Source organism: Camelus bactrianus, chromosome 18, assembly GCF_048773025.1.
Source record: "Camelus bactrianus isolate YW-2024 breed Bactrian camel chromosome 18, ASM4877302v1, whole genome shotgun sequence".
NCBI classification, from domain to species: Eukaryota; Metazoa; Chordata; class Mammalia; order Artiodactyla; family Camelidae; genus Camelus; species Camelus bactrianus.
In genome coordinates this window covers 22,685,763-22,711,958 of record NC_133556.1, presented here as the reverse complement: position 1 = coordinate 22,711,958, position 26,196 = coordinate 22,685,763, and the positions used below count along the sequence as shown (strand labels likewise).

At 48.2% G+C, this 26,196-nt stretch overlaps 2 protein-coding genes across 5 annotated transcripts in view; one reads left to right on the top strand and one right to left on the bottom strand.

Moving 5' to 3' along the window:
• The window catches only part of ABCC6 (ATP binding cassette subfamily C member 6), a 68,608-nt gene extending 49,909 nt beyond the window's left edge, over window positions 1-18,699 (bottom strand). For 2 of the 4 annotated variants that reach the window (XM_010961094.3, XM_074346288.1), the window contains exons 1-10: window positions 18,388-18,695; window positions 17,296-17,478; window positions 15,797-15,922; window positions 15,512-15,640; window positions 13,779-13,904; window positions 12,452-12,513; window positions 9,736-9,867; window positions 5,165-5,368; window positions 3,796-3,973; window positions 917-1,078 (exon numbers count right to left, since the gene is read on the bottom strand). In XM_010961094.3, the coding sequence (XP_010959396.2) occupies window positions 917-1,078; window positions 3,796-3,973; window positions 5,165-5,368; window positions 9,736-9,867; window positions 12,452-12,513; window positions 13,779-13,904; window positions 15,512-15,640; window positions 15,797-15,922; window positions 17,296-17,478; window positions 18,388-18,423 (1,338 nt within the window). In that variant the 5' untranslated portion in view covers window positions 18,424-18,695. Of the gene's footprint in view, window positions 1-916; window positions 1,079-3,795; window positions 3,974-5,164; window positions 5,369-9,735; window positions 9,868-12,451; window positions 12,514-13,778; window positions 13,905-15,511; window positions 15,641-15,796; window positions 15,923-17,295; window positions 17,479-18,387 lie in introns of all 4 variants that reach the window. The other 2 variants (XR_012500347.1, XM_074346287.1) reach the window with 2 other exon arrangements.
• Window positions 18,700-21,371: 2,672 nt separating this feature from the next.
• The window catches only part of LOC105073774 (BOS complex subunit NOMO1), a 51,294-nt gene continuing 46,469 nt past the window's right edge, over window positions 21,372-26,196 (top strand). Inside the window, exons 1-2 of the mRNA XM_010961132.3 lie at window positions 21,372-21,650; window positions 25,310-25,399. Of these exons, the coding sequence (XP_010959434.3) occupies window positions 21,486-21,650; window positions 25,310-25,399 (255 nt within the window). The 5' untranslated portion in view covers window positions 21,372-21,485. The remainder of the gene's footprint in view (window positions 21,651-25,309; window positions 25,400-26,196) is intronic.

Genomic DNA, 26,196 nt, shown 5'->3' with positions numbered 1-26,196 from the left:
TATGGCCAGCAATATCTATAGTATCTATGATCTTGTCCTTTACAGAGACGTTTGTGAGCCTGGCATCCATGCTTGGAGCAGAGCAGACCAAGATCTTCAGACAAACTGCCCTACCTCTATGAATAATCAACAAGACAGTTAAGGTATAGGGTATAGCTGTGTCCCAGACAGGACCTAAAGGCTTGACAGGTGTCAGCTCATTTAACTCCTTAACAACTGAAGGGCAGGGGCACTTTTGTTAATTACAATCCTTACTTTGCTGAGAGGGAATGAGGCACAGAGAGGCTAAATTAAGTTACTTACAGGAAGATTTTTACAACTAGTAGGCAATCCCACTGCAAGATCTGTGATTTAAATTAAAAAAAAAAAAAAAAGAAAATGGGGGTTATACCTTAGTAGCAGAGTGCACTTTAGCGTGCAGGAGGTCCTGGGTTCAATTCCCAGTACCTCCATTTTAAAAATGTTTTTTAAAGGAGAGGAAAAAAAGAAAATCCTATACTGCAAAGTAGATGTAAGGGAGTCAGAAAAGGTTTCGATTTTTTTTTTTCCCAATGCCCACTTTATGCTTTTTGAAACCTAGGTAGAAAATCTTTGCCCTAAATGTTCTCTCTCTGTCCTTTCTGTTGGTGGTGCTGGTGCCCCAGGGCTACTGGTAACTTCAAAACATGCCTCATCTGCCTGCTTGGTACCCCAATATCATACCCAAGAAGTGTCAGTGTCATCACCATCATCAGTTTACAGGTCAAGGAGACAGGCCCAGAGAGGGTAAGCATCCTGCCCAAGGTCAAGTGAAGGCCATACTCATCTAAGACTTTGCCCATTATATGAGCCCATGGTGTTCAGACGGAGGGAGGAGGAAAGGAAGGGGAGGGGGACGATTCAGCTCAAATCCTGGCTCCCTCTGCCCCCAGCACACCTGCCAGAGGTAGATAAAGCAAACAACGATCCAGATGAGCGGCAGCCACAGCCCGTTGAGGTAGGTGATGCTCTCAGACAGCCGCGGCACGTCCACAGACACCAGGTTGACCACGTTCCCCACGGCGCTGGCCTTTCTGGAGCTGCTGGACAAAGCTAGCACCTGGGAGGGGCAGGAAGATGGAGACCTGAGTCAGAGGCAAGGAGAGGCAGGTAGGGAGGCCATTGGAGGCCGGGAGACCCATGGCAGGAGGGAGACCCCTGGAGGGAGGGAGGTCCACGAAGACAGGGCGGCCCACGGCTTGGACTGAGCAAGAGGACAGCCACCCAGCAAGCCTGGGTCTAAGCCACGCTGCCCCTGCTGGCTGAGGCAGGTTTCTTTATCAAAGGGCCTCACTTCATTCATCTGTAAAATGGACTAATAAAATCTCCTAAGCCAACCTCCCAGGGCCATTGTGAGAATCTAGAGAGAGGACAAAAATGAAAATACTCTGAAATCCCTAGAGCCCTGGAACAATAACAATGCATAATACACTACATCAAAACCTGGGATTCATGATGGTAATGGTGGTCATCTGCCGAGTGCTGTGTCCTGGGCATTGCGCTAAATAAATGAGCAGTTTCACCATTTTCTGCAACGCAGCACATCAGACAACTGTAGGGAACAGACACTGCCATATTGCATTCAATCTGAAATGCTGTGGATAAAACACTCCCTATTTTTGAATCCCTAAGGAAAAAAAATCAATGCCAACTAAATTGAGACACATAAGACACGTCCTGATTTCAGAAGTAAAAAAGAGGGAAAAAACAGTGAGACTAGAATCAATAAGATGCAGAATTATTGACCCTATTTTACAGCTAAGAAAACGGAGGCACAGAGCAACTGACCAACCTGCCTAAAGCCAGAGGGCGTGTAAGTGACTGGGCCAGGATTGCAATCCAGGATGACAGAGGCATGACGTGGGCTAGACAGGGTGTTAGACTGACCCCTGCAGCATTCAGTGTGCCTCTCAGACACCAACCCGGTTCTCTGGCTGACCCCAGTTTGTCCTAACCCTGGGGTCCCAGTGGACCCCTTCTAGCCTGTTGAATGCTAAGTTCTACTTGCAATCCTCTCTCTGCAATCCCTGTAATTGTGTGAGGGAAGAAGTGAGAGGGTGAAGGAGTGAGCCTGGAATGACTGTGAAAATTCTCCCAAAACGTCTTCAAATCTTTATTGAGCATCTACTCTGGGCCTCACTCTGAGCTGAGTACTGAGAAGATGTGAACCACGGGGGCGGGGGGGGGGGCTTGCTCTCTGGGGAGTGGAGTTTGAGTTGGGGAACAGAATTAAACAAAGACTTACATGGTTCATCTTTTAATGCTAGTGATGATGAGTGCCATGAAGAAGTGTGTAAAAATACAGGTTTTGTTATTATTCAGGTGTGGCAAGCCCACAGGTCAGAGAAGACTGCCACTGATGAGGGTTTATTATACTCACAGATCTCGAGGGATCTCAAGGGGGCACGCCATGCTATGGGGGGCCCACGTGGGGAATCACCAGGATGGGCGGGGAAACCAGAGGCAAGAGCTTGTACTGTGGTTCTCACAGGTGGGTCAGGCAGGGTAAACAGTCTTAGGACTGGCTAGTTGGAGTAATTCTTGTAGACTCTGGTCATCGGAGCTGGGCCATGTGGTTCCTGGCCCTGGGGTGATTAGGACAGAGGACAGTGGCCCAGAGCCTGAGAACCCTGCAAAGGAGGGGTCAGGGGTGTGATGCGACTGGCTGGTTTGCATGTGAAAGGCAAGCTTTCAGGTAGGTCACTTAGCATCTCTAGGGACTGTCTGACCCTGGGAGTGGTACTCCCTCCAGTCAGCAAGGGCCCAGATGTCAAAGAACCAGGTACAGAAAATAAGACAACACAGTTAAAACAGAAGCAGCGCAGAGGGCAGAATGGGGGCGGGGGGCAGTGTCTGACCTCATCAGGAGAAGAAGAAGGCTACCCTAAGGGTGGGGAGCGGGAAGAGCAGGCCCCCAGGCCGTCTTCCTGCAGCCTCAGCACTACATATGGACTCAGGAGACTGGACAGGCCACACGTAGCTTCAGAACGCTCGGGGGACACGATCTGAAACTCAGCAGGTAGGGCTGTATCGGGAGCCACTCACACAGCCATCCAGGAGCTGCTCCATTTGCCCCCTTCTTTCCCAGGTCACAGCTCAGGTGTGAGAGAAAGGGACTCACATGGGACTGGGTCATCCTGGCGCAGATGCTCCAGACCCCAGAGGAGCCAGCATCTCTTATAGCAGCAGCCTCACCAGCTTTGTTTCCAAGGTCCTCTGAAGGGCAAGAGTCAGGGCACAGAGGCGCCCAAAGCTACAGCTTCCCTTCAGGCGTCCATAGCTCATGGACAGAACTTCCAGCCCAGACGCAATTTACCAGTGGCTCAGGTGTCATTTTAACTGTAAGCTGTGTTACCTGGTAAAACAGCTAACAGTCCACCTTTATCCAGTTTCTACGTGGCCCTTTATCTTCAGAGGGGATGAGTGGAAGTTAACTACATGAAGGGTTGTGGAAAGGGTTTCCAAGCAGTAGGAATAGTAAGTGCAAAGGCCCTGAGGTGGGAGGGTACTTGGCTTGCCTGAGGCACTGAAAGGAGGCCTGTGTGACTTGAGAAAAGTGGTCCCAGGGTCAGATCATGCAAGGTCTTACAGAGATAACCAAGAAGGTGACGGCATCGTGTGGGCAACTATGAGCAAAGTGATGCCTGAGTGTGTTTTCAGGCACAGATGATATTAACAGTTCAGTGACATTCCTCTTCTTGGCTGGAATGTTTGTCTGTAAATTGGGACAGGACGGAGAGAGAGGAAAGGCCATGCCTCTCCCCAGGGGAGGCTCACCTTTCTGTACACCAGGCCAGTGATGGCCGTTCGCAGCCTCATCTGTAGCACCTTGAGCCTGTACATGTGCTGCTGCTCGAACAGCGTTTGCAGGCAGGCGGAGAGGAACATCAGCACCGCGAGGAGACAGCCCTTCCAGGCCGGCATCTCGGGATCGGCAATGAACTCCAGGAAGAGGCTTGTGGGAGAGGCGGGGAGAAGGCACGGCTGGTGAGAAAAGGTGCGAGGCACCCACGGCTGCTGCCTTTGCCCAAGCCTGGCCAGGTCTGGAGGACCAGACAGTGTGGGAGTTTTTGTTGTTTTTTTTTTGCAAAATTGATTGCAATTATTTCCCCCACTGTCCATGCTCATTTCAACGTGACTTGTGGCTCCTCCTATCAACAGGTGGAGTTTTTATTGCCACCTGTTGTGGGCTGAACTGTAACCCCACAAAACATGTACACTGAAGTCCTAACCCCCAGTACTTGAGAATGCGGCTGTAGTTGAAGACAGGGCCTTTAATGAGGCGATTAAGTTAAAACGAGGCTGTTAGGATGGGCCTGAATCCAATAGGACTGGTGTCCTTATAGGAAGAGGAAATTTGGACACTCAAGGAGACACCAGGGCTGCATGCGCTCAGAGGAAAGGCTCTGTGAGGACACAGTGAAAGGGTGGCCGCCTGCAAGCCAAGGAGAGAGGCCTCAGAAGAAACAGCCTTGATCTGGGACTTCCAGCCTCCAAAATGTGAGGACAAAAGTTCTGCTGTCGAAGTCACCCAGTGCTGTGATACGGCAGCTGCAGCAAGCTCGTACCTAAAATAGGGGACTGACTCTTGAATCTGGGCAGCTGTGCAACCCGCTTTGGCCTCAAGAGAAAAGGCAGCTTGAGCTTTATGTCTGTGATCCCTACCAAGTGGCCCTGTGAACTAGCCTTCTGGGGATGAGAGACCACACTGGAACAGAGGCAAGCTGTCCCAGCTGGGACCATCTCAGACCAGCCAGTCCCCAGCCAGCCCCGCAGATGACCAGAGGCCCACGAGTGAACCAGGCTAAGGAAAGAAAAACCGCGCAGCTGAGCCCAGCCTGAGTTGCGGACCCACACCATCGTGAGCTAAAAAAGTGGGCTTTAAGGTCCTCACTTTTGGGGTGCTCTGTTGTACAGCAAAAGCAAACTGATGCCGTCAGGCTGGAATTCACTCATTCTCCCTCCCCGAGGTCAGTCCCTTTCTTATTTATCTTCTCTTTCCTCAGTATCCTTTCTACCCACTCTCAGCGCCCTGAGCACCAGAGGTCTGGGCAGGGGCAGAAACAGAGCTGAGGGCCCCCAGGCCCTGGAGGGACACCGTTAAGGGACCACCAGCCTCAGCAAGGCACCCAAGGCCTGGACCCACCTGAGGAGCTTGGGGACAGTGAATCTGAAGACATCACTGATGATGAGGCTGAGCGTCCCCAGGAGGAAAGTGGAGCGGCACACCTGCCAGATGGCCCTCAGCAGTGGGCCCCTCTTGCTCCCTTGGTGCTGCAGGAGGGCCTCCATCTCTGGGGTCTCCGTGCCATGGTTTCCTTTTTCTTTGAATGCTGTTGCCTCGGTGTGCCTTAGGGGAGAGGAGAAATTGGCTCTAGGTCCTTGCAATAGACTGAATGTTTGTGTCCCCCCCAACCCCCAACCCTGCCCAGCAAATTCATGTTGAAACAAATTCCCAATGTGATCATATTAGGAAATGAGACCTTTGGGAGATGATTAGGTCATGAGGGTGCAGCTCTCAGGAATGGGATTAGTGCCCTTATAAAAAAGACCTCAGAGTGTGCCCTCATCCTTCCACTATATGAAGACACAGCAAGAAGACAGCCGTCTATGAACCAGGAAGCAAGTCCTCACCAGACACCGAATCTGCTACCATCCTGATCTTGGAGTTTCCAGCCTCCAGAACCGTGAACAATAAATTCCTGTTCCTAGAAGCCACCCAGTCTATGGTGTTTTGTTATAGCAGCCTGAACAACGAAGACAGTCCTTTTTAACAATCTCAGAGATGACAGTGGAGCTGCCAGCGGCAGGACCTGATGTCACAGGGAGGTTTTCCCAGCCGGGGGTGGGTGGGCATGGATCCAGCCTCACTCCCTCACCTGCTCTTCCTTATCCCCTGGAAGACTCAGTTATGAGACAATCAGCAAGGATACGGGTGGGGTGGGGCAGGAGGGCAGCCCTAAGTTCTCAAAGAAACTAACAGGAATGCCCACATATTGAGCACCTACTGTGTACTCAGCAATACTCAGTCCTCCTAAGAACCCAGCAAGCAGGAGTTACCCCATTTCATGGATGAGGAAACTGAGGCTTGGAAGATGAACCTGTCCAAGGGCACAAGCTGAGATGTGAAACAGCTAGGATTTGATTCCCCACCTTCAGAGCCCAGCACTTTTTGATTCATTATGGGGCCCTCCCCATCTTCTGCAACCAGCCCTGAGGTAGTTTAGAACTGGTTCAGAGCCAGTTTAGAATCACAGTCAATGTCCGTGGGCCTGACACTCCTGGTTTGAATGAAACCACAGATGGAAGCTCAGGCAGCTGTAATGTGTAAGATTCCTGGCCCTCGGTCATAATCAGGGGCCACAGGGAGAGCTGGGGGGAGGGAAGGAGAGGAGGAGGGGAAGCCCTAGGGCCCTACGGGAGGCAGGCTGGTCCTCGGCCGCAGGAGAGGCTGACAGCGATGCAGCTGCTGACAGCACAGTGGCTGTGTGGCCTTGGACAGGCGGCTCCACTCTCTGTGCCTCTGTGTCCTCATGCATGAAAGGATGGGGCTGGTCCCACTCTCCGAGTCCCTTCCAGCTCTGACAACCTATGGGGTTATCAGAACCTCAGTGCTGTTTTCAGAGTTAGGACGCAGGGCCAGGCACTGGGATCAGCCTTTCATACACACAAGCTCATCAGCACCTCCTGACCTCCCTGCACCGTGGGTATCACAGTTTCCCCACTTTACCCAGGAGGAGACTGAGACCCTGAGAGGTGGTGACAGTTGTCTGAGGTCACACAGCAAGGACAGAGCAAGGATTTGAGCCCAGATCTTAACTCATGATTCAGAGAGCCTCTTTGTGAGCCCCACCCCCACCCAAAAATTAAAAAGAAGAAGAAGAAAAAAAAAATAACCTTGGCAAGTGCAGGTACCCAGACTCTTACTGACAAGGTCAAGGTCTTGCCCCCTCACCCCTTGGCCTGGCTTATTGTGTAGTTTGGAATCTCTGGAGAGCTGGGGCTTGGCATCCGTCATGAGCTGGGCAAGGCCTGCTGCTCACAAACATTTTGCTATTTGGGTCTCGAATGCCAAAAGGATGTCCCCTTCTTATAAAGGCCACCCTGACCTCCCCTCCCCATTGGTCCCGTCATTTAATTCATTGCCTTCATAGCCATGCTGTCTCTAGCTCTCTCCTTTCCTTCTCTGTCTTGTTAGAACTCCAACTGGGTAGATTTTTTGCTTGTATTTTCTTTTAACTTGCATTTTCCTTAGTGTCTAGTTCAGCTCCTGAGTGCAGAAAATACTTGTCAAGTGAAAGGAAAAAAAAGATGGAGTGATGTGTGCAAAGGGCTTAACGGAGCTCCTGATGCATAATGTTAGTAAAGATTTGTGGAAGGAAAGAAGAAAGGGAGGGAGGAATGAATGAAGGAAGGAAGGAATAAAATGGATTTAGTTTGGTTGACAGAACCTGGCCTTGGAGCCAGGAGACTGAGGTCCAAATGTCTGCTCTGTCCCCTCCCCTTTGAGCCTCAGTGTTCCCATCCATAAAATGGGGCAGGTGAAGGGACAACTGCAAAGGTTTCTTTCCAGCTGGATGTTTTGCTCAGTTCTGTTCCAGCTGCTCGCCCTGGAACTCTGAGTCACTGTGTTCAGTCTGCAGTCTCTGGAGCAAACTTCTTCCTTTCCAGCAGGTCTCATTTTCTATCAGGGAAGGTCTCTAGACTAGTGGCTGGTCTTTGGTCTCTGGACACAAGGCCATTTAGTGCAAAAATGACCACAGGGTGAGGCAGGGGGTGGTAGTGAGTGGCCGGGTGTAAGTTGGGGGATATAAAAGGGAGTGGTGGAGACTGTGGCAAACTGAAGTGCACGTGCCCTGCCCAATGGGGCAGCTGCGACCCAGATCCACCCTCCTGTTTCTATGCAGGGATGTGACCCTGTACTGCTATTCTACTCTAAGAGAGACCAGAATTCCAGATTTTTATGTGACATCTCCAACATTTTACATGTTGGTGACTTATTAAAAAACAAAACAAAAGACCTTAAACAATAAGAACAGCAAGACACCAGGCTGGCCAAACACACTTGTGACCCTGACTCGGCCAGCAGATGGGCTGCTCTGTGACCTCTCAAGGTGACGTCCTCTCCCTTCCCCCAAAGGTTGCAAAACAATTTAGAAATAAAAGCAAAGTTCTCCCGGTGTGTAATCAGTCAGCTCAGAAAGTGCCTGTGCCGGATCTCCGGATAACCCGGCCATCCTGCTCTCTTTCTGTCAGTTGTTCATGGAGTCTCAAACTATTCTGAAAAATGTTTCTATCTGTCAGCTCTGATACTGGTGACTATCATTCTCATGCCAGCAGGGGAGGCCAGACCTGGGAGAGGATGGGTAAGATCTGTAGGACCCTTTTGAATAAATTCTGCCACTCAAGACTCAAGAGTGCAGGGGCAGCACAGCATGACATGCCTGGGGCGAGAGAGCTGCTGTTTTGATTTGTTCATATTACTTACCCTTTCTTGGAAAACATACTCCCTTCCTTTGGGGAGCAGCCCCTTCCTTCCCTGTGTGGCTCTGAAGGGACCATCAATCAAGGGGACTGCCCTCTGGCCATGGGATTGGCCCCTGAGTGGCACATGACTCAAGTCAGCCAATCAGAGGCCTTCCTTGGGATTTTCTACATGGATGCTAGGACAGAGGGTCTCCCGGTCAGCTGGGGTTGCTGGGCTGGCATGGGGTGGCACAGGCTTATGGAGAGACCAGTGCACAGATAGCAGCTGAGTTAGGAGATGGAGGGAAGGAATTTGGACATCACGCAAGTCCTGGGTCCAGTTACACCTGAGACTAGACCCACTTTCTCAGCTGTGTGAGCCAATAGACCTCGCCTCTCGCTGGCTTCTTCTAATTGGTGGGATTTAGCCATCTATAACAACCAGCGCAAAATCCTGGAGTATGCAGGGGAATCTTGTGACTTCCCAAAGAGCTGCTTTTGTCTGTGCCCTGAAACACGAAGCTCCAGGGAGGTTAAGCGCCTTGCCCAAGGACGTCAGTCACTCGATGACAGGGCTACATGTAACCCGGGTATAAATATTCTTAAGTTGACAGCTCATTTCTCTAGACCAGAGGTTCCCAAATTGGGTTCCTCAGACTCTGAGGGCTTCACAGAAGTTTCCAGAGATACCAGAGAGGGCAAGGGTGAGGCATTGTGGGCAGGCTTAGAAAAAGATTGAAATCCTCCGGATAAGTGATGTGGCTTGAGCTTTTACCATTTTTAAGGAATTCACTAAGTTCTTTTTCTATAGATCTTTTTTTTTTTTCCCATCTTCCACAAGCTATGAGCTAGGGGCTAATGGCATTCCACTGAATGAATAAGAGAACTGAGGCCCAGGAAACTAATCACTCAGCTTAAGTAAGAAGTGAGTAGTGGCCTGCATGTTATGGACCATATCCAGCTCTCCACCTCCAGTCTTAAAATACCCCTTCTGTTCCATGCCCCCATCCCACCATTCAAGCTGCCTTCTGGAAGCCTCAAGCCCCCCCCCTCCTTTGTCAGTCTCCTTTTGGAACCTGCAAAGCACTCTTGGAGGAAGAACATCTTGAGCCCAACCGGATAATGCTTGGTGAGGTCAGCAGACAGGCAGGGGACTGTGGTGGTGGAGCCCAGAGTAGGCGCTGGGTTGTATTTGGGGCCAAGTGACCAGCTTTGCTGACTGAGCTGAGCTCTCGTCTTCCATACACTCACCTGTGGGCTGCACTGCGGCTCCTCGTCCATTCCTTTTCAAGCTGGGAAACAAGTTCTTCTGAGGAGTTTTCTCTCCCAAGTGACCAGAGGTCTTTTGGTCCCAGGGGCCTCTGGTAGCCCCTCCAGATCAACCTGTAAAAGAGGGTCACCAGGGCAAGCCCCACCTGCAGTCCACCTCTGCAGGATCCTAGCTTAATAGCTGTGTGACCCTAGGAAAGTCACTTCACCTCTCTGCACCTCTGCTGGCCCCTCGGTACAAGGAAAGCAATGACCCTAACTGCACTAACACGGCTGGGCACATATCAGTCTATAAAGATCATCTCATCTAATTCTCCACATGAGCCTATATGGTAGATTACTATTGACCCATTGAGCAGATAAGGAAGAAAACAGAGGCTCAGAGAGATTAAGTGACTTAACCAAGGGACAACCTGTGGCAGGGGAAATAAATCTCCCTCGGAGTCAGAAGTCCAGAGTTGAAAACTATCACCACAGAGGAAACCTTCTTCAGTTTTAAACATTCCCACTCTCCTCCTCATTCACTGCTCTAGCCATCTGGCCTCAGGACCTTTGCATATGCACATTTCTCTGCTTAAAACTCTTTCCCTGTTACTTCTTACTTGTCCTTCACCTCTGGGCTCAGATGGGATTTCCTTAAAAGTCCATTTGATGGTGCCCCCCACCCCACGTGTAAGTAGATTTTCCCATTGTAAGATCCCCTAGTTTTCTGAGCTTTTTCTTTATAATGCTTGCTGCAATTATCATTATTTACATTTTCGGTCTGATTATTTATTTAATGTCTTTCTCCTCCATCAGATGGTAAACTCCATGGTGGTAGCGACAGTACTTGCCTTGATTCTCCCTCCTCTGTATCCTCACCTCCTGGCTCAGGGCACAAGATTTCTCCAATAAAATCACCACTTTTCAGCTCTGTGACCTTGGGCAAGTCATTTCCCACCAAATGGACTTCAATTTTCTCCCCTTAAAATGAGAGTGTTTCCCAGGGCTTAGGCCTGGTAGATGAGATGACTGTAGTTGGTGCATTGTTGGAAGAGGTCATTGAGAGGAGGTGACCTTTGATGGACCTGCAAGCTGGACCCAGGCAGCCTGAGGCTCCTCACCCCTCCCCTGTCCTTGCAATGTACATTGTGACCACTGTTCCCACACTAGGAGCTACTTTAAGGATGTAGCCATGAGAGAGAGTGTGTTAGACCATCTGGATGGTGTATGTGACTGAACCCCATTAAGGCGTCTGTAAGCTGTTGAGATTCTGGCGGACGGATGTAGAGATACACTCATCTCACAGTGCCCAAGACAAGACTTGTACATAAGTTCCCTTGCTTATTAACCCTGCCACCTACCAATCTGAATGGCTGCCTCTTTCTTCTGTCTCTCCTCTCCCTATGTCTATGGGGGCCAGTTTTCAAAACAACACACACACACAAAAATTAACTGCTGCAGACTTCCACCGCAGGAGAGTCATTTTCTTTCCAGGTCTCTTTAATCTTTCAAGTGACACCAAGGAGGTCTCGTTTGGAGCTGGTCTTGAGCTCCTCTCTGAAATTTTCCAAGTCCTCTTCCTAACACAGAGCAAACTCAGGCAAGCAGCAGTTCAGATCCAGAAATTATTCATAATACTTGGTTCTCACTGAAAATATTTTTGACATTCTGCATGGCAAGGGATTCTAGATTTTTCTGATTTTGGTAGCGATAGAAAGTTTCCCTTTTAAAAGGTTATTAAAATAGAAAAAATGAGTTGATTTAAAAAAACTAAGTAAATAGAGTATGACTGATACCCCAACAAGGCAAAAAGTTTGACAGATGGTCCACAAATGCCCACATTTGGGAAATGGAGGGCTGGATTCTCTCTAGAGGTGTTTAGCAAATTTCTATGCTCTTTTCACCAGTTCCACACCCCAGAGCATCCTAATCTTCATTTATCTAACAACCACTTTCTATAACACTCATTATGGGTCAGACCCTGGTCTGAGTGCTTCCCAAACCTTATCTCATTTAATCTTCAAAACCCATGGGGTAGATGCTATTTTTATTCTCATTTTACGGTGCAGTGACTAGGGCACAGAGAGGTTAAGTAGCTTGCCCAAGGTCACACAGCGAGGAAGCGGTGGGAATGGGGTTCAAATCCAGGTGCTACTGTGATCTAACTGCAATGTGGTCAGGAGGGGGCCTAGCAGGTGGGCCTGGTGCCGGGGCCCTGGAGAAACATCTGTCTTCTCCACCAGCCTGGGAGCCTCCAGTGAGTAAAGATTGGGTCTTTTTACCTCTTCACTCTTGGTGCTTAGCACACAGTAGGTGCTTATTAAAGTTGGCAGGATGATTGAAGCCAAGAAAGTAGTATGATTTTATTGAGCACCTATTATGTACAAGCACTAAGCACTTTACATTGAATGAAGGTAGAGCTGTTCCATTTTATAGAGGGGAAAACTGAGACTCTGGATGTTTGCAATATGGCCAGCTGAGAGACGGAGTTAGGAGTCAAATGCAGATCTCACTCCAGTGAATGAATGGGAATGGGATGTGGATGATGGACACACTGAAATCTGAAAGGGAAGCAAGGAGGTGTGGATGGAGAGAGCCTGGCTGAGCTTGGTAGGCTCGGGAGGAAACCTGGGGGAAGAGCTGTGGTGCTGAATAAGAGCAGCAAATGCAGGTGGGCGGGGCGCCACCCCAGCCCCTTCCCTGCTACTTTACTTACCCAGAAACCCACCAGAACATGGCCTTGGAGGGGAAGGAGGCCCCAGCCTTTGGACATGGATTCTGCAAAGACAAAAGATGTGTGTTGGGGGGTGGAGAGGGCTCAGTCTCATAATCCATGGCTAGTATGTGGCAAGGAGAACCAAGGGCAGGAAGACAGGATGAAATGACCATGAGCTTAATGCTTAAAGTGCACACTGAGGTATCCTGCCCACTTATTTAAGGTAGACACCAATGGGTTTGGTGCTTCCTAGCAGGCAAGGTAAAAAAGGTATTCTGTCACAGGATTGAAAGTGTCTACAAGGCAAAAACTAACAGTTGCTCAAATACGACTTTATTAGTACTGAGACCAAGAAGTTCTCAAAGCAAAGACCACGCATGACTCAGACAACAATGTTCTTAACAGTATCCCTCAGTGAATGTGGTGAGGAGGTGAAGAGGGTCTCCTGAGATTTTACCAGCAGCTCCAGGAAGACCACACAGATCTACACTCTTCATCAATAGGGCATGAGAGTGCCCATTTCACCACATCTTTGCCATCACAGCTTGTTATCAATTTTTAATATTTTTATGCCACTCTCATAGGAAAAGAAAGATCCTATCAAAGTTTAAACTTGATTATTCAAGCAGTTGGGCATCTTTTTAGATGATCTCAGGCCAACTGTCTTCCTCTCAGAGAATTCTTTCCTGATTTCACAGACTTACTCAGTTTTACCTGATGTAAACTCTTGTGGACCATGGACTTCTCCTGCAGAGCACTTCTATTGGGCAAGTCACTTTAATCTTTAATCTTTATCACTGGTCCCAGTTGTACTTTTACATGCGTTTGTGTAATTGTGTGATTAGTGTCTGGTTCCCCTAGTTGGCTATTAGCCGCATGAGGACAGAGACGTCGTTTGGTCACCATAGATCTTCAGCTCCGAGCTGGGGAATAAAGTAGGTTGGCAAACTGCAGCCCCCAGGCTGAATCTGGCCCACTGCAAACAAAGTTTTATTGGAAAACAGCCATGCTCCTTTGTTGACATATTGTCCAGCCTACTGCAAATAAAGTTTTATTGGAACATAGCCATGTCTCCTTTGTCACTTAAGCAGACTTGAGTAGTTGCCATACAGAGACCATATGGCCCACAAAGCCTAAAATATTTTCTGTCTTGGACAGAAAGAGTTGGTCAACCCATGGCATAGAGTATATATGTAATAAGCTTCTTGCTAGATCATAAAAATTAAAAGCCTGAGCTCTAGTTTAACTCTCTCCTATTACTCGAGGGGTACTGAGGACCAGAAAAGGAACAGGAATAAAGCAAGGCACTGGGGATGGGGTGACTTACAGACTGCTGAGGCCCTTTAGGGAACAAAGGGGGTCGATCGGCGAGGCAGGACAGTGCAAATTGTGCCACCACCAGAGACAAGCACAGGTAGGTTGACAGGTGGTGGAAGGGGTCACTCTGAAAGTCCTGCAGGGGAGGAAGCAGAAGTCCCACTGACTCTGGGCCCACGGGGAGTGGAGCCTGGGGAGGGTGTCGGCAAGGGGAGAAGAGGCTGAGGCTGAACAGGGTTTCTGATGCTGGGAGCAGGTCCCAGGAGGGGGCCAGAGCCACCAGATTTGAAAGCCAGAGCCCCCAGCCTTCCCAGACTTCTTGATTTACAAGCACCTGGCTTATATATATTCGTCTGTACAAATGGCAGGTGGGGCGTTTGCCTTTAGTCAGGTGACAACTGGCCTTAGCCACCGGGACCTCAGTTGAAGGGACACATTGTCTTTCTCCTTGTGCTGCAAAGGAGCCCCACCCCAATCTCCCAGCCCACTCCCTTGTGACCAGTGTTCTCCAGTTTCAGAAGGGAACTGGTTTCACGGAGCATTTACTCTGCCTTGGGCATGTGCTGGAGACTTCACATGCTCTGGCTTATCAGTCCCTCCCCACCCTGGCCCCAAATGGGGTTCACCTGCTCTGTGTAACACTTTGGGAAACCAGGGAAAGGGCTCAGAGAAGTGATAGCATCTTGCTCAAGGCCACACGGATGACCTGATCCAGATCACAAGCTTTTGCTGCCATGCCATGATTGCTTTCCCATCTCCTGCCCCTTCCGGCCAGAGCACCCTAATTTTTCCCCCTGTGCTCAGGTATGTGGTTTCTGCAGAACTGACTTCATCCCAGGGCGTGGATAGGGGATGGAGGCCTGACAATGAGCATGTTCCAGTCCCCTGGCTGCTGTGACTGGGCTAGAAATGGACATAGGGCCCATGATGGGCCAATGAGAGCTGGAACCACGGGAGATCTTCTATCGGGTTTGCTACACTGGTGGAACGTAAATGTGGAGCAATTGGGGCTCTTCTTGCCCTCCCACTGGAGCGTGACACTAACAGGGCCAAGCTGAGAGACACAGAGGAATGGAGATCTGATGGTGTCACCCGAACACCTGGATCAACTATGCCCGGGAGGTCCCACTAAATTCCCTGGGACTTCTTTCCCTTAAGCTAATCTTGCGGCGCCTAAGACAAGCTTCATATGTAAGTTCCCTTGCTTATTAAAATCTCCACCTACCAAACTGGAGTGGCCGCCTCTTTCTTCTGTCTCTCCTGGCCCTCTGCGTACAGGGCCAGTTCCAAATTTCATCTGGGGACTCCTGAGGTTTTGAACCAACCGTGTGTCAGTGCCCAGGCTGTGTGTGGGAAGGATGTGTGACTGCGGGAATGTGGGATGTTTGTGCCTGAGTCGTGGGTGGCAGCGGGTGGGCACGTGCAGGGGACAGTGTGCGTGTGTGATGTTTTGGAGCCTGTGGTAGTGTGATGCATGAATGAGGGCACATAAGTGAGTGCAAGTAAAGTGTGTGACATGAGTGTGTAAGACAGTGGCATTTGGGCTGATAAAAAAAGGCATGGGATGATGGGTACTGCCACGCAAGGGAATGCGTTTGTGTGTCGCCTGAGTTTAAGCGACTGTGGTATGTGTGTTTCTCTGCACAGAGAATAAGCCACGGGTGGAAAGGGGAGGAAGAAAGATGGGACCCAAGGCCTGGAACTGCCATATTGGTTTCCCAGGTAGCCCAGGCCCCTACTTACCCCTTGTGAGGCCTGCTGGGCGGTGCTGGTGGCTGGGAAGAGGAAACAGAGCAGCCAGTACCCAAAGAGCAGCCCGGATGCCTGGACTCCCTTCCTCCTCTCGGCATGGATCAGGAACACAGCGAAGATCTGGATAAGAGAGCCAGGATGGGCCCCTTGAGGCGGCTGGGGCTGGGGGGTGGGGGGCCTGGGACAGGGAAGGGGAGGGGATGGAGAGGGAGCCCCCCTCTGCCCCACCCCCTCCAGCAGGGCTGGAAAAGCAGCAGGTCTGGGGATGTCATTTACCATTGTGGTGAGCCACACGGTAGGGTGTATGAGGAACTCCGGAGCTTGGGGCATTCCCTGCTGGATTCTCCAAAGAGTCACAGACACGCTGGAGGTGCACAGGATTATGAGGGCAAACCCAAGCACCTGGGGAGACAGGTTCTAGATGGGGCACTGTAACGTACCAATGTCATCACTGAACAGTGCTGATGTGAAAGATGCATAAAAAAAAGCAGAAAGGGATGCTGCAGATCAGTCCTGACCTGTAACTGTCATATACAGAGTGTACCATGAGGGCTGGAGCCAGCTCAGTGGTTTTCCAAAACGCAGGCAGTGCTCCAATCGTGCATGGGAGGATGCTTTAGGAATGAAGGAACAGCGTGAAATGGAATTTACTCTCCAGGTAAAAAAGTCAAGCACTTTTAACGTCTCTTTCAACCCCTACTATTAAATCAAGGAGGAATCCTCTGTTGGGACCAGTATGTCTCTAGACCTTCTCTAAGATGCCTTCTAAGATGTCTCTCTTTTGAACAAAAGAAATCAAGAAAATGAGAGAGTGTGCAGACTTGGGCACACCGGAGAAACTACTGAACATACTTCAGTTAGTCTCAGGCAGGGGTCAAACCACCACCTGCAGGCTGAGTTTGCCTTGCAGACTATTTTTGTATCACTGCTGAGCTCAAAATGGTTTTGATATTTTTTCAGTTGTTGAACAAAACTTTAAAAAGTCTATTATGTCATAACCCATGAAAATTACAGGAAATGCAAATTTCACTGACTGTAAATAAAGTTTTATTGAAACACAGTCGTGCCTATGTTTCCCCTTGTCTGTGGCTGCTTTCCTGGTGCAAGGGCAGAATCGAACTGTTGGGGTGGAGACCTCGTGATCCTCAAAGCCTCAGACACGTATTGTCTGGCACTTTAAGGAAGAGTGTGCTGACTGACCCTGGATAGGTGATGGGCAATAGGTCAAAAATTAACAAGGTGGCATGGGAATGAATGAACCTTGGAGGGTGTTCTTGTAGAAGTTTGGAGAAGGGGTGGATGAACAGAAAAGCTGACACTTGGAATGCCAGTGTTTTTCTAACACTGTAAAATAAATACAGAACAATTTTAAGAATTGTCCTTTAGTACTGCCATTGGGAAACACAAAAATCAATGCATAACTGTTAAACATTTAAAAGGTTCATCCTAGCGTGGCCCTAAAATCACCTTGTGTATCCCAGGGGTATACACTGCACACTCTGGGGAATACCGGCTGTGGTGGCCATAAACTGGGCACGTGAATGTCCCCGTGTGTGTTCCATTATTACCACATCTGTTTGGGGAAATCTATTTCACTGAATCCACCTCTATAGCCTCTGGGGTTTTGCCCTGTTTTATTAACAGGTTCCCTTTTTGTCCCCATCCTGTGTGCTCCTAGATAAGAGTGTCCACTTTGAGGTCTCTGCCAGGTTCCAGCGGGCTCCCCCCACCTCCCACCCATTGTCTGGTTGCAGGCTCCCAGGGGCAGCGGCTACCATTTTGGCCTTGAAGAGGGGGGACATCTGGAGGTAGCCCTTGTCGTGGCGGTGGATGTAGAGGAGATGGATGGGGCCAAGGACCCAGAGGTACATGGGGGGCATCCAGACCCCTGCCGTCTTCAGGAAGCACAGGCTTAGCAGGTGGGTGGCGGTGGGCTCCGGCTCCGTCTGGTTCCAGACCTGAGGGAACACCAGGGTGACCCTTATCACGGGACAACCCAGGGGTCCCAAACTCACTTCCTTAGAGGGCCAGGAAACTTTTTGGACTCCTATCATTTACATGAAACTGTGCTAAGCACTCTCTGGAGTACCTCATAATCCTCATCTCCTTTAATCCTAGCATCAGTCCTCTGAGGTAGATGCAATTGTCCTACTGATTTTGCAGATGAGGAAGCTGAGGCCCAGAGAGGTTGAGTAACTTGGCTGACGTCACCCAGCTGGACAGTGGTGGTGCTGGGATTTGACTAAGGGGGTTGGGCCCTAGAATCTAGGAGACCCCAGCTCCATAACGAGGGCTGGGCACAAACCTATAACAACCCCAAGAGGGAGGTATTACTGTCCCCATTTCATAGACCAGTAAACTGAGGCATGGGGAGGGGAACAGCCTCCTTCAGGGCCACACGAACAGGAGGTGGCAGAGCTGACTCCATGCTGGCCTGTTTGACTCCAAAACTTGTCCTACTGGGGGTCTCGATTTGTGATTCTTATCTCAAACTTTCCACTGGTCTTTAGTCTGAGAAAAACTTTGAAAGTGACATTTAGGGGATATGGCTGCTTTGATTCTCTCTCTACTGGATTACTGTCACCCTTCCACTAGAGTCCTTTGAAGAGACAGAGACAGGAACTAGAGAGGTGGGAGGGTCCTGTAGCTGGGAGGTCTGGAGATCCCTTTAGCAGGGCTGGGCTCTCTGGGGAGCCTCTTGGTTAAGCGGGTAGCCCTCTCCTGCCGTTAGTCTGGCAGGTCTCCTGCCTTCTCAGGGACCGGGAACTTGGGAGTCCCTCCCTTCCCCTGTACCGCAGCCCAAGAAATCTCCCCCAGGGATCTCTCGAGCCAGGAAAAGGAGGATGAGGCAGCATGGGGACACTCACCCCGGGGCCCGCGCAGGGCTCGCCTGGCGCAGCCATTGGGCGCCGTCTGTCCTTCTGTCTGTCCGTCCGTCAGGCTGTCGGTCGGTCCCTGGACAGCTTCCCTGGCCACGCTCGGGCCTGGGGGAAGGGGAGGGGATTCGAGCTCCGGGATTGCGAGGCCCGGGCAAGGTCCGGCCGCGCGGCGGGGGTGGGGCGCTCCGGGGTGAAACGAGGCGAGGTGGACGGGGCGCTCAGGGAGGCTCCAGCGGGCAGCTGGGGAGGGGATCCCGGAGCCCCTGAAAGTGCAGTGCCATCCCCGTGTAACCCTCCTGCCCCCTGCAATCAGTGTCATCTCAAACTTCCTGAACACTATGGACCAGCAATTCCAGGAATTTATCCTGATAAGTGAAATCAACAGGTGTGCACATGCTAAGTGTCCAACAATTGGCATGGGGGATGGGAGGACTTCTGGGTTAAGGTGGGAGCAGCATTCTCCTTACCTGTGGGATGAACATTGTCTGCCTTTAGGGCGGTGGGAAAATTTTAAGATTACTAATAAAGCGTTTAACACAGTGCCCGGCACAAAATAAATGCTCAGCTTTAGCTGTTATTAGCTTTAGTATTATTATTTCATCCCTAGGTTACTAAGCAGTGGTTCAAAGTGCTATTGCAGAAATATATTATTACAGAAAGATGGTTGATTAATGCTAAATAAAAAAAGAGATTATAATACAAAATACTCGATGATATTTTTGCAGAGAAAATTATGTGCTGAAGCTGGGAAAAGTGGGGAAGGAAGTCAGGTCATTTACCTTCTTATTCTGAGTCTTAAAGCAAGGTGTGTCCCAAGCCACGAGTTCTTTTTGGAAATGACTCTAAGTTTTATATATATATATATATATATATATATATATATATATATATATATATAAAATATATAGTTATATACATATAATATATATATATATATATATATATATATATATATATATATATATATATATATATATATATATATATATATATATATAAAATTTTTTTTTAATGAAGGTACTGGGGATTGAACCCAGGACCTCGTGCATGCTAAGCATGTGCTCTACCACTGAGCTATACCCTCCCCCTCTGTGTAACATATATGCATAGATACAAAGATGGAAATGCACTAAATTGATCATGGGAATCCTAATTTTCTTTTCTTTTCCCTTTCCTTCCCTTTTCCATTTTCTTTCCTTCTGCAACAAGCATGTATTCCTTTCAAGACAGGAATGAAAGTCTCAGCTTTTTCAGACAGACAAGCGCAGGTGCTCAGTTTGAGTAAGGAATTCAAACCCTCTGCACTCACCACGCTGTCCTGTTAACTTCTTTGAGTCTTGTTCTCAGCTCTTACTGCAGGGCCTCCACAGCATGGGTTCCCTGGCTTATTTACCCCTTTCTTTCTGAGTTTCCCCAACCCTTGTCAGCCTTCAGCTGTCCTTTCTGCTTGGGCCTTCTGGAAGACCAGGGACACAAAAACACAAGGATTTGTCTTAAAGCTGAGTGGTGGGTCTGCTGTTTACATTCTGATTGCATGTTTATTTCAGGTGGTTTTAGTGGAGGCTGATGGGAATTAAAGGGAGGCTTGATCCCCTCTCCCTGCACCCCCCCCCCATCGGCACTGCTGCAGTCCTAGTGCTTTGTTTCTTTGTATATTTGAAGATAAATTGAGGGGTATGGTGAAAGTTGGACAGGGAATAATCAGGAAGGAAGGAAGAACACAAAGGAAATCAGCCAGGTAAGCCAAAAACAGAACTCAGGCATCCCAAAGCCTACATTTTAGCTGTGTGCAGCACCCTAGGCAAGTCCCTTTCCCTTTCTGGGCCTCAGTTTCCCATTCTGTAAGATAAGATGATTCCATGGGCCAGGATTTCCTAATTGATGGCTTTCAACCTGCTGGTGATTTGCTAAGACAAACCAGGGATTTATGTTAGGGAGAGCAAAGAGAATCTTTTTAATTCAGTTATAAATAATGAACCTCACAAAATAAAACAATTAAATAGTTTCTCTTTATAACTGAACAGTTGAGAGTATCACTGTATTTGGAGTGAGAAGGCAGAGTGAGAAACTGAAATCAGATGTACTCCTTACTGAGATCCTGGAAAGTATCATTCATTGTATCATTTCATTGTAGCCAGCATAAAGGTTTTGACCATTGTGTAGTATATAAGTCATTGTGGTTCATAGTTGCACATTGTGTATTGCTTAAGTCTTAGCCACAATGATTCCAGCTGGGAAATCTTCTCTTACCTCACCATTTAGAAACAAAGTATAACGACTATCAAAATAAAGCACTTGATTTTTCTTTTTTTAGGAATGAAGTGTAAGAATTTCAAATATCAGGTTAGAAAAACAGTTTTGTCTGTTTTGATGTGGTGACTTGTAGTCATCTACATTATTCAATCTTGGGACAAAATATAACATGCTGATATTTTAACGTATTTTCAGACAAATCATACATCATCTCACAGAGCTAATTCAAAGTAAGTCAAACTGTGTGCATCTCTTGCTTATGGGGAAAACCCTCAAAATTTGTTTCTATGCAAATATTATTATAGCTGGGATTAAATAAAATTTAAATACCTTTGGAAAAGATTATGCTGGACTTAAATGACTTACCTCTTGCTTAAAAAAACCCTGATTATTTATCATGGAAAAATGCACTGATTTACACAAATCTCTAAAAGGGGTTTGAGATTATACATCACTTGCGAAATTTAGGTCAAAAAGATTTCGGGAAAGTTTCTGGACACTTCGGTCAACAGTCACTCGTCAGTTTCAGTGCTACTGAATTCCAAAGCCGGATTCACCTACACACGCACCTTGCAACTGTACCAGCCAGACCGCGCGCGGGGTCCTCCAAGCCCCCAGAGGGCGCAAATGGTCCCGTTTTTGTTGCTGAGCATGCGCTGTAGATATCGTGTTTGGGGGCGTGGGCGTGGGGCCGGAGCGCGCATGCGCGGTGGCGGCGGGAGGGGCGGGGCCTGGGCTGTCAGCCGCCCGCAGAGGAGGAAGCCTTGGACAGCGCGGGGTGTAAGGGGCGGGCCCGGGAGGCCTGCTGAGGGTCGGGCGGCAGAGGCCGGGCCATGCGGGAGTGCTGGGCCGTGGGGCCGCCGGGGCCGGTGGTGGTGGCCGCCACCGTGGTGCTGCTGCTGAGCGGCGTGGGCCCGGCGCGCGGCTCCGAGGACATCGTGGTGGGCTGCGGAGGCTTCGTCAAGTCGGACGTGGAGATCAACTACTCGCTCATCGAGGTGAGCGCCCGCCCCGCGGCCCGGAGCTCGCTGTGTCACCCCGGGCCAATCGCTCAACCTCTCTGAGCCGCGGTGGCCTCGCCTCTGACACCAGGCTGTTGCCACCAGTCCCCCATTCCAAGAGTCCTTTCCTCTTTAAAGGCGCCGTTTTCCGCGGGCTCCCCACTATCTCCTGCCCAGTCGTGCTGGAGTGAAGGTTCTTATCTTGGGGTCAGCTACAGAGGGGGAACGGGGGCGGGAGCCTGAAAATACGTGATCTGGGGTGTAAGGGACATTTTTGGTGACGATGATGGTGGTTCATAACTTTTATCAGGTCACGCAAAACTAAGGATCCCCCAAGTCAAGACCTCGGGTTCTTCAAAACCCAAACTCTAGATCCGCGGGATCCAGGCCTCAGATCTCTTAAAACCCAGTCTCAGCAGGACCCAGACCACCTGAAACTGATTTCAGAACCAAAAGACCGCAAGTTTTACCCTCACAACACAGAATACCCCCCAATACTGAAGTTCTAATCCACTGCTTCTCCAACCCCCTGGGAAGCTTTTAAAGGGCATAGATTCCCATCCCAGAGATCTTGACCCGGTTTCTCTCTGTTGGCATCTCTGGGCTGAGAAACTGTATTTTTAACCTCCCTGATTTCCCCCATAGGACTGCTTTTCTTCTGAAAATGGAGAGTTGTCAGCTCCCCTGATTGCCTTACTGGGTAGTTATTGGAATTACACTAGAGATTTGTGCAGAAGTCTTATTAAGTTGCAGAGCCCTGTTCAGTTAGATTATTATTAGCCCAGTGGAATGATGACCCAGAAAGCTTTTGTGAGGAGGAAGGGGTAGGTGGAGCTAGGGGTAGATGGTCACTTGCAGGACAGATGGGAAGGGATCTGAGGGAGGGCTGGCCTCTATTTGAGGAGGGTATTGAAGGTGAGGCAGGAGAAGGGGATTTGAGAGAGGAAAAAGGAAGAGGCTGGGAGATGCCAAAGAGAAGGGACTGAGGACTGAGACCCCAGGGGCTGTTGGTCTGAAAGCACATTGAGCTGCTCCAGTGCTGGTAACTGGAGGGCTGCGATGAAGGGTTGAACTGGTGTGTTCTACAGAGCAGGTCACTGAGGATTGGGGGAGGGGTAGGAAGTAGATTCCACATCCCGCTAGCTCTTTGGCCTCGCTCCAAGTCCCACAGTTTTTGTTCCTGTAGAATGGTGTTGGGAGGGAAGCAGCAGAACCCAGCACCATGTATTTTCTAAAGCAGTTCATCAGTTATCACCTTCAAGACCTATCTTCTCCACCATTTTTGGTCTTAAGAAGTCAGGTATTTAGTGAATCTACACATTGGCAGTGGCAGGGCTCCTAGGATCTCTGGGTGCCCATACCACCTCCTGGGTTGTGGGCACAGGGCATTTCAGCAGCTGCCTTGAAAGCCTTTTTGCAGCTTGTTTCCTGGGGCTTCAGGAGGAAAGTGAAGGCAGGTCTCCCACCCTGAACACTGATAATGACCTTAACAGCAGAGAGCAGGTTTTGTGATCTAGTATGAAATGTGTTCCTTCCCTCCCACACTGTTGGTGGGAATGTATTTAGTGCAGCCACTATGGAAAACAGTATGGAGATTCCTTAAAAAACTAAAAATAGACTTACTGTATGATCCTGCATTCCCAGACCTGGGCATAGATCCAAAAAAGATGAATACTCTAATTCAAAAAGATAAATGCACCCCAGTGTTACTAGCAGCACTATTTACAATAGCTAAAATGTGGAAGCGAACTACATTTCCACCGACAGATGATTGGGTAAAGAAGTTGTGGTATAAATATAAAATGGAATACTGCTCAGCCACAAAAAAGACTAAAATAATGCCATTTGCTGCAATATGAATGGGCCTAGAGATTAGCATACTAAGTAAAGTAAGCCTGAAAGAGAAAGAGAAATATATGATGTCACTTATATGTGGAATCTATTAGAAAAAAAAGACACAAGTGAACTTATTTACAAAACAGAAACAGACACACAGACATAGGAAACAAACAGGGTTATTGGGGGAAAAGGGGGTGGCGAGGGATAAATTGGGAGTTCAGGATTTGCAGATACGAAATACTGTATATGAAATTGATAAACAACAAAGTTCTACAGCGTAGCAGAGAACTATATTCGGTATCTTATAATAGCTTATAATGGTAATGAATGGGAAAAAGAACATATGTATAACTGAATCACTATGCTGTACACCAGAAACTAACACAACATTGTAAATTGACTATACTTCAACTAAAAAAAAAAAGTGTTCCTTGAGCCCTAAGACTGCCTGTCCAGATGATCTGAAACACTCATTGTTTCTTAATTTCTGATTATGAAATCAAATGTTTCATATATGTGGTGTATGTTGCCATCTTGCATCCTGATCTATGCTTTATGAAAGACATGTAAGTAAATTATTTCACAGTAATTCTTTTTTTAAAAAAAATTTTTTGGGGGAAAGTAATAAGGTTTGTTTGTTTGTTTGTTTGTTTGTTTGTTTGTTTATTTATTTATTTATTTATTTATTAATGGAGGTACTGGGGATTGAACCTAGGACCTCATACATGCTAAGTATGGGCTCTACCCACTGTCCCTCAACCGCCCAGTCATTTCTGGATTGTTTTCCTATGTTCCAGTAAAACTACCTTCACTCTTCTCCAGCTTTGTTCCCTTCTAGGTGTTTTTCCGTCATATTTATCCAGTCAGTAACTACTGAGTGAGCCCCTGCACGTGCCTGGTGGGGATAAAGCAGTTCAGTGACAAAAAGCCCTACAAAAGAAAAACCATATTGGTTGCTGCTACTTTAATAGTCAGGAGATTTCACATTAAAAACTGCATTCCTGATTTCTCTGGAAAACCAGCTGATCTTTGGGCTGTGGGTTAAGTAGCAATCTGTCTCTCTTTAGAAGAATGCCCGCTGATAGTACTTCCCTTGCCCCTCTGGACAGGGGCGTTTCAGCCCCTGCTTTAAGTGCATGCCTCTGAATTTCTTTGCAGCCTGTGAACAAGCTTGGGTATTTATTGAGTACCTACACTAAATAAGACACTGTCCTAGGCGCCATAAACCGTGATCACTGCACATGAAAAGCCTGTGGTCTGTACGTAATTTCCCTCTGTTCCTTTCCTAAATGTGCACATTGTGAGTTTGCTGTTTTATACATCTTAGCCAGTATGACCCAGTTCTGTTATTTCTGTATCATAGTTACTGATGATTAACATTAAGAGATTCTGGATGCGTGTTACTCCAAGTACTGGGACTCTTCGAGGTTAGTAATGCAGGTCCCTGGCCCTCGCCTGACACCTTCCAGTTTAGACATAGAAGTGAGGCTCAGGGATTGCATTTTAACAGGCACCTAACTGACAGCCAAATTCGAAAATTTCTTTTAGACCCAGAAACAGCATCGAGACAGCCACTAAAATAAGCTGAAAAGCACTGAAAAATGCAACTTCTGGCAGTAGTTTCTAACTTGAAAAATATCGAATCACATTATTTTGGGGTTACTTTGTGTCATTTCCCTCTGTCCAAAATGCCCAGTGTTAACAGCTGCACACGTCGGGTCCTGAGCAAGTGCCTTGTGACTGGATGTGTTCAGGTGCATTCTGTGTAGCCAGTTCTCAGAGGTGATAACTATGACTTCTCTTTCCTTCCTTTCTAGATAAAGTTGTACACCAAACACGGGACTTTGAAGTACCAGACAGACTGTGCCCCTAACAATGGTTACTTTATGATCCCCTTATATGATAAGGTAAGAGGAGAGAGTACTTTAGTCTTTTACGATGGGAAGTTGTTACCGTGACCCACGGAGCTGCGCTGGCCGGGAGAACGGCTTTCCCATGTGAGAAAATACTCATCTGCTATGTAAATTATAAGTGGAATATGACAATTCTGAAGGCCAGATTCCAAGGGAGACAGCTTCTGAACTGGTTGGACTGAGTATAGTGATTCTCAGTGTCTCCAGGGACATGTGGCAACGTCTAGAGACATTTTTGGTTGTTACAACTGAGAGGGAGGGAGAATGCTCCAGTTACCTCGTGAGCAGAGACCAGGAGTGGAGCCAAATATGATGGGATGCTGTACGGAACAGGCCAAGTGTCTGCAGTGCCAAGGCTGAGAAACCCTGATTTAACAGAACCCTCTCCTACAAGCACCTTAAAATATAGTTAAAAAGAATTATACAAACAATATGTGAATTTATGAGCTTTGTGGGAAAAAAAATTAAGGTTTTTAGAAATATCTGGAGCAAATTTTATCTTTTATCCTCCAAATCCCCCTCCGTAGTGATAACCTCTGATAAAAATTTTGGTGTGTATCTTAGCAGACTGCTTTCTCTGTTCTTAGAGTTACGCAGGTATCCAGGAATACACATGCACACATGTATGTAGACACACACAAACATGTATGCACACAGATGGGTATCCATGCATACCTGTACTCCCACACCTCATCCTCCCCACATTTCAACTTTTTATTTGGAAATGTAGCTTCATAGAAAGTTGTAAAAATAGTTAATATGCTACATAGTTTTGCTTTTGTTAAAAAAAA